The 8,484-nt window shown below is 38.5% G+C and overlaps 1 protein-coding gene across 1 annotated transcript in view; it reads right to left on the minus strand.

Moving 5' to 3' along the window:
• The window catches only part of qdpra (quinoid dihydropteridine reductase a), a 28,078-nt gene extending 21,061 nt beyond the window's left edge, over positions 1-7,017 (minus strand). The window contains exons 1-4 of the mRNA XM_036127183.1: positions 6,821-7,017; positions 6,603-6,695; positions 3,340-3,436; positions 2,053-2,193 (exon numbers count right to left, since the gene is read on the minus strand). Of these exons, the coding sequence (XP_035983076.1) occupies positions 2,053-2,193; positions 3,340-3,436; positions 6,603-6,695; positions 6,821-6,904 (415 nt within the window). The 5' untranslated portion in view covers positions 6,905-7,017. The remainder of the gene's footprint in view (positions 1-2,052; positions 2,194-3,339; positions 3,437-6,602; positions 6,696-6,820) is intronic.
• Positions 7,018-8,484: the final 1,467 nt, after the last annotated feature.

Genomic DNA, 8,484 nt, shown 5'->3' on the forward strand with positions numbered 1-8,484 from the left:
GTTGGCTGTACAGCGCGGCTATATGTAGTACAAAGGCTTTGACAGCCAGGATACAACATTTCTATCGTTAGGCTAATACAACATCTTGATTGTTTTCTTCTTAATCCTCAGCATCTGGAATTCATCAGCGTCTATTCTCACAGTCTCTAACAGGAATGCCAAGCATCTGGTACCCCCTTCAACCATCCTGACTGGCTCACAATCTACTGACCAATAGAAACAAGGGGCGGCGGCACTTTTCCTGAGAGCTTTTGTTCTCCCTAAAAGAGAAAAATTAAGACCAATATGAAAGTGCAATGTAGCTGTTTTCATGCATTCGTCTTCTCAGGAAGCACAAGTTTAGCCTCCGGGTCCAGACATGTGACAACGCCAATGAGAGCCCATCTGCTTCTATCCCGTTAAATTCAATTAGCCTCAGAAACAGCCTCACCGTAACCTTGTTTAAAAGCAGCCGCCTGACTACATGAGATCAAGGAATAAAGTTCTGAAAAGGAGAAAAAAAACAGCAAATGATTTATTGAGGCGAATCTCCCAAGAAGTTGAGACTAAACTCTGCCAAATGTGTCGTTTTCTGGATTTATTATTCATTTAACAGATGTCTCTCAATAGCCTTTTACCTTCTCTATATTTGAAAACAAAATGGAATGAGAACAGACACGCACAGTAAATGATAAATCATAAATCTAAAATCTACATGACCAAGCAAACAGAAACACTCCCTATTGGGTGGCTTTTAATTTAAATCCCAAATTCAACCAAAATAAGAGAAGCCATTTATGTGATTTGACTTCATTTTGATCTAGGGTGCTTTACATTTTTGCTGGGATAAGGCTAGTTATCAAATCTAGCATAAAATCGCCTAATATCTATATATTAGGCATATTATATGTATTTGTTGAAAAAAAGAAAGTCAGTGTATATATATATATATATATAGATAGTATATATATATATATATAGATAGATATATAGATATATATAATAGATATATATATATATATATATATATATATATATATATATATATATATATATATAAATAAATAAAAACAATAAATAAAAGGCAGACGCTCCTCAATCCAGCTGAATCAAACAAACAACGAAGGAAAAGTGTGATTACAACCATTCATCTCCTGACAATGCTGTGTAAATAATCACAGCAGAGCTTTAACTTTGTTTTACATAGGAGCAGCTGTTCCTTAAACAAATTCAATTTAAAGAGCGCGTCATGTGCGGCTAACACGCTGCGTCTGCGTGAGCCTAAACTGCTGAGTCATCGTCTTCCTTAAACCAGCAGCCAATGAATGCCTCGGCTCAGAGAGGAGTGCTGAGCTGCAGCTTTGAGCAGCTAATGTTGGATTCCAGTCCATCACATGAGCTCCCTGGTGAGACAACCCCCAAGACCAGTGGTTGTCCGCTGCCTCGAGGCAGAGCAGCTGGACTCATGTCACATGGTAAAGATAAAAAACCACTTACTCAAACATCCGAGGAAATGCATGTTTGAAGCGGTTACTTCCCCCTACTTAGCAAATACAATAACTTAACTGTTAATTAAAAATAATGAGCAGGGCTGCACGATATGCCATGACCGTATGACTTGCAATTAATAACCTAATAATTAAGAAGGGTTAATGCCTTTCTGCTTTGCGTTCACAGTAAAAAGACCTCACAGAGTATTCTGTCCAGCGAGCGGAAACACATTTAATTCACCGTTTTCGTCTCCACAGCAACGTTTTATTAAAAACTGTCTTATGGCTGGTGTCTGCCGTTTTAGCATCAAAACAACTTAATTGCTGCTTCCTAATACCTTGACACCCTTCCCACATGTTTGACTTTTAAAGCTTTTCATGCTGCATTAAACAACAATGGGAGCAAATACGTTAGAGGCATAGAGAGCATGAAAGCATAGGAATCTATTCTTCGGTATATTTCCCCTCCAATGATCCCAGGATTAACCCGTTCCTGGACAAAGCTTGGATCTCTGACGTGGTGCATAAACAAACGTTGAGCTTTTACGATGAAAGCAGTAAATACGATAAAACTGTCTCTCACCTCCTGTGCCTGACTGAGCCGCTTTTGCTCCAGCCAAGGTGAGCAGTCCTCCGGGTTTCAGATGGCGAGCGGCGATGTGGCTGGAGATGGTGGACGTCCACACGCTTTGTTTCCACATCAAATCAGAGTTCTTAAAAAAATCTGTTACAGACAGCATTAGATGATTATCTGTGAAATCATATGCGGGATCTCTGCATTTGGGGCCACCAGATGTCGCAGTGAAGCTCTATGTTCGTGGGGCAGGATCGTTCTTTATAGATTAATATTGTAAAAAAAAAAAGACCAATTCGCTTACCAATACAATTCTGTTATAAACATTTGTGTCTATATATCTAAGTCTGACAGAAAACTGACAAGCTCAGAGGTTAAATCATCTTGAGGTGCCTTGATGTTGGGGCCGGCCCACCAACATTTGTTTAAATAATGAACATCTGAAATCGCAGTGAGCATGACCAACACGCTCTCAGTAGACAGCTGTGGGGCATAAATCCTGTGGCACCAAGCTCAGATCGTCCAATCAAAACACTGGAAATTCGAACATTATGTTTACATTCTGCCGGATGGTGTGGGAAAATCTAGTGTTGGTCATCCTTGCTAGCTCATTGAGAGATTGATGTGAATATTTTCTGTTCAATAAATTAACATTGTTAGTGAGCTTTTATTTGTAATTTTATGTATAAAAATTAAATTACATTTAGCTTATATGAAATGGCATTTCTAGCATGTTTCATTTAAAATGTCATCAAAGTCAGGTTGTATGCATCACAAAATAACGTATCATGCCAGAGACGCCACTGCTAATCATGGACCTACGCCCGCTAATAAAGCTTGTTTGATTGATTGCACTAAAAGCAGACCGTTTAGTTTTAGTCACAAATTTAATTTCACAAACTTCAATCTTTAAGGAGAATTTATTCATCTAAAAGTGTTGAGACAGTCTAAATCTGAAGTTTACAGAATGGACAACATATGCAGTGTTTAACCTGTCTGAGTCTTTCATTCAATAGTAGTGTTGGTCATCTCATCTCACTTTCCAGGGACTTATTTTCAACCCAAAATTGCTGATTTCCTTTATGTCGTACCTGAATTCTAGCGCTGGCAGTAAATGATGTCAAGTAAGAAGCTGAACAAAGCCTGAAGAACAGAGCGTCATTTTCTTCAGATCTACCATTTTTAAGCTAAACTAATTTTTTTAATATTACTCAAGACTTTAAATGCAGCCATTTCAACTGAAGAAAGGTTGGCTGATGATTAATGTCAAAACAAATAAAAGCTTTGAACTCTGACCTTTGGAACCGCAGTTCCCTCCAGCCCATCCGCCTGCAACACACAGGATGGCATCCACTTTGTTTTCCCCCAGCAGCTGGGCCACATCCGCCGTCACCTGCAAATAAAAGACGCTTTTCATGAATCCGCAGGGCTCGGGCGGCAGCTGAATGCCATTTAAATGTCACCAACGATTCTGTTCCGTCTCCAGATGGAAACCCATCACTTCAGCACAACAATCAAAGCGAAGAATATTCAGGAACAGAGCTCGCAGCGAACAGCATGATAACGCTTCACTGAAGTGGTTCAGCATTTCCGAACGCTGCAGCCAGGTTACTTACAAATTAAAAACGAATGCAGCTATTAAGGGACGGCATTTAATGCATTGCTCACCATTATCCTGAAAAAAATTCTTATAAGAACTTGAATTTATCGGACAGTAAATTCCAATTAATGATGTTTAACGATAAAAAACAGCCAAAACTGGCTATACATTTAGATTATCAATAAATCCCAAAATATGATTAAATGTAGTTGCTGTGGAGTGGAGTGATTAATAAAAAAACAAAATCCATAAAATCCACCCAGGGACCGCATGTGGCCCCCGGGCAGCTGTCTGACATAGGGGAATGTTGTATTTCTGTGTGAAGCCCTGAGGCTGACAGGCAACCTGCCTCCACAGTTGTGTTTTGTTAAATCACTGGATTCCTTATATATAAAAAAAAAAAAAAACAAGAAACAGTCACATCTACAATAGAAACCGGAGGTTTACATACACTATATAAAATAATCAACCTTTTACCCCTAAATGTCTGATATTAAATCATTTTAAAACTTTCCTTTATTAGATGTTAAAATTACCAAAATTCTTTATCTTTGCTAATGTATTAATAATGAGCAGAATAAGTTTTTACCCTCATTAAGAAGTTTAAATACATTTCCTTAGCATTTCGTAGAATTGCCCTTAAACTGTAGGACTTCTCAGAACAGTTTGCTGGACATGTGGCCCATTCGTCCAGGTGAAATGGTGTAACAGAGTCAGGTTTGTAAGCTTCCCTTCTTACTTTCTACTCACCTTCTATTAAACCGAGTTTCGGGCTTTGTGAGGGCCAGCCAAAATTCATTTTGCTTATCTGTTTAGGATATATATATATTTTTTTGCAATCTGAATACCATGTATAAACCTAAAGGCTCCCACATACTCAGGCATACTGTACGCATACTGTGAGCTTGGACTATCCACAGACGTTTTACCCTTCATAGTTGAGTTGCCTACATCCTACAATTCCCAGACTTCCTGCCAGTGGGACGAAGCAGCGGAACGGAGGGTAAAATGTGTGATTAGCTAGCTGAGCACCTAGAGCCGTTTCTTTTCCAGCAGGCTCCCACCTGTCAGTGAGAACAGAGAGGGACGGTGATGCTGCATCCTGGAGACCGCCTGCTTGGAGCAGCTCAGGGTATCAAGCTCAGTGTCACATATGAAACAGTTTGATGTAAAGACTTCTTGCCTCCGAGGAGTTTATAGTGTGACTCGTACCTGTATGCACAGAATCCGCTCAGAATCCACTTTGAGTACTCCTCAAGTACGCGGACCTCTGCGGAGTGAAGTATGCCCGAGTATGTGGGGGCCTTTACATGAATGCACTTCTATTTTCAACATTACAGTCAGGCAGTCTTGTAGACAGCTCAGGGGTCCGATCAAGTAGTGACACAGTGTACTGTAAAGCTCCGAATATTCATTTAACAGATTTTTGAGCACATTGTACCAAGTAAAATCAGTCAGTAAGCACAACTTTAATCATATATAAAGGCGCACCATCAGGATTTTAAGTGTGCCTTATAGTCCAAAAAAATATGGTAGTCTAATCACTGCCATTAACTGTGTAATTTCACTTTAATGTAGGATTTTTTTTTTTTATTAAATCCCTGAACTGGTGCTTGTGTATTGCTGCAAAGTTAATACAGACAATTATGTCGATTCATTATTTTAAGATAGAAAACTTAAACAACTGGCATCACAACCTGAATTTACCAACATTTTATTATAACTTCCACGTAGGTAACTGGATGTGAATCTGCCTGTAGCACTGCATTGATCCATTTATACATTCATGCATAAAAATGTGTGTCTTGTTCATCGATAAACTGATTTGAATTCAACTTTAATGATTAATGAGATAAACCATGAAGCAGTTTTGTTTCAAGGCAGAATATTCTCTGTTGCTGCTGTTAATGGTAAAAAGTTACATTTTTAACTGTAACGTCCTGATATTTGAGTATGTGAAACAATTACAAGTCAACTAACGGATTTATAACAAAACCAACAGAAAATAAATGTAATGATCAAAAATATGAATGTATTGTGGATATCAATTATAAATCAGGAGCAAGGAATGTCTTAAAGACATGCTTAAACTTTTTTTTTTTTTTACTGATTATGAACTAAATCTATATTACTCATTTACAAACAACTAAATAATTCACGTAGAAAAATAGCTTTTTAGAATGAGACTTGAATGCTACAGTATGCCACATGTTTTAAAAGCAATGTGAAACTAGTTTATTACAACAACATGGACAAACTCTACATGTGGCCTTGTGTAAATAGATGAATATTACACTTTAGGCTAGGGTGAGGGTCAGCAACCTGTGGCTCCAGGGCCAAAAGCCGCCTTTTTGGACCTTCCACAATGGCTCTTAATCACTTAAAATGGTAATAAAAAAAAAGTTTTAAAATATAGATCTAATAGGATTTATCCTTATATTCTACTCTTGGTGTTTTTTTTAGAGCTAACTTTAGATTAGACAGTTTAGTTTTCTTTCCGTGTATTTTTATTTCTTCTAATTACTTGCCACTGTCACACCTGAATTTCCCCATTGGGGAACATTAAATTAATTGTTATCTTACTAATTGTATTGAATTTCCACAATGCAATGACACTACAAGTACCGGTAATATTTTATGTAGATCTATTTTTCTTGCTATGATGTTGGAAAGTTTGTACTTTTGGTTTTTTTTTTTCACAAAAAACATTCCATTTTAGAAAATATGGTTTTATTTCATTTTTTTTATCAAAAATATAAATAAAACTGTGTTTCTTTATAGTGCACATAAGAATGTTAAGTTGTATTCTTTTGTACGTCATGTGACAGCTGTGTCTCTAGTTTTATTTATCTGGACTGGGGGCATAAATGACTTTCTGGGATAAAGGCTGCAGACCCCTAAAAAAAGAAAAAAGAAAAAAGAAAAGAGAAACACACTTTCAGCCACACCTGAAACTCACCTGTCCTGCCTGCTCGGTGAAAGATTCAGTCAACTTCACAATCACGTTGTCATTCGCCTCTTCATTAGCAGCAATGTCCACGCTGGCCACCCACTGCTCCACAAACACGGTCAAAAATCAGGACATTTATAATAATAATAATAATTTTAAAAACAGAAAACGTGCACAGTTAGCTTTGGACTTAGCGGAGTGTTAGCGTGTAGCTAGCGTTAGCTCACCCAGCCTTTAGATTTAAAATGCTGGACACACGTTGAGCCCAGAGCGCCTTTGCCTCCGTACACGATGACCCGGTTGGCAGCCATGTCTGCTCCCTGTTCAGCTCGGCAATGAGAGGCTGAGCGGCGGAGCTGCAGCTCAGGAACACGGCGGGCAGCAGCAGCACCAGCAGGAGGAGGAGTATGGAGAGAGGAGGAGGAAGAGGAGGAGGTGTCTGTGGAGCAACAAGTTAGGGAGGTGCGTTCAAGGACTTCCGGAAAAACAAACATCTCCGGTTCTGGTAAATTGTTCTAACGCTTAAGCACAGCTTGGTTCAACCAGCTCCTGCTCCATGTTTAGGATGGCGCTTCTTATGTTATTAATTGTTATTTTATCACTCCTATTAATGTGTTGATCACAAAAAAAAAAAGATGTAACTGTCTGAACATCAGCAAATACGATAGAATCGAACAGATACTTGTTTCAATAGGGAATTTTCTCTCAGTGAACGCGTGACACTGGCTAGTTTAACTAACTAATAAGAAAACATGCATATATATATATATATATATATATATATATATATATATATATATATATATATATATATATATATATATGACTGTTTGCAAATGTAATTTCTCCAGCCTCTCTATTCATGCGACTGCATAGTATATTTTTAAAGCATTCTGCAAACGGTCTGCCTGTCTTTTATGACTTGAGCATCAATTAACTTGAACACTTCTGCTAATGACTAATTGCAACCTCAAGCTCTCAGTGAGTGTTTTGTCTGATACATTTAACTGCGTAGTAATTTACATCTGTATAATGACTGCTAACTTTCTTTTTTGACCTGAACATTTAAATCTTATCAAAAGGCTCAGGATTGCACACTTTTAGCTTCTCAGGAAGTGTTGTCAGTGCAGCCAACTACTTGAACATGGTGTGTTGTTTATGTTTGTGTGTTATGAAATCTGAGCCAGTGTCTGTTACCAAAATTTCATTGTGGGTGACATAATGATAAAAACAGATTATTTATTCTTGATTTATTTTAAGTAAAACAAACAAACAAACAACCAAAAAAAACAATCTTAACCAGACAATTCAGGTCAGATTCAACAACACTCTCTGCACCTCCTGTGCAAACTACTTAATTACTATACCTACATGCATGTGTGGGGCCCAAGTGGAGAGTAGCAGAGGTTAATATTTGGGGCCCACTTGTGAACCCCAAATGGGGCCCAACTAATTTTGCCCTCAGTTTCCATGGTGGCCCTAAGTGTGTTTCCCCTGATGGGTTTATGATTGGCCTCAGATGAGCCCCAAATCAGCCCAAGCCAACAAACCTGTGTGGTAAACAGATGTGTAGAATTGAGTCTGATATTTGGGGCCCGCTTGGATTACCCACCTAGGACCCAGCAGTTTTGTCCTCAGTTTCCATGGTGGCCCCTAATTTGTTTGCCCAGATGGGTTTGTGATGGGCCTTGGGTGGGCCCCAAACCAGGAACCAGGGTAACCCACTTTCTGAAGGTGTTGATTAAAGCAATCAATAGTATACAACTCAGGCTAATGACGTTCCTGTTAAAGATAAAGTTACATATCTAGGAGTGGTTCAGTGACGTGCAGTCAGGGGAGACAAGTGAAGCCAGGCCTCACTTGTCATCATGGAAAGAAAGAAAACATATAA

This window comes from Fundulus heteroclitus, chromosome 23 (assembly GCF_011125445.2).
Source record: "Fundulus heteroclitus isolate FHET01 chromosome 23, MU-UCD_Fhet_4.1, whole genome shotgun sequence".
Classification (NCBI taxonomy): Eukaryota; Metazoa; Chordata; class Actinopteri; order Cyprinodontiformes; family Fundulidae; genus Fundulus; species Fundulus heteroclitus.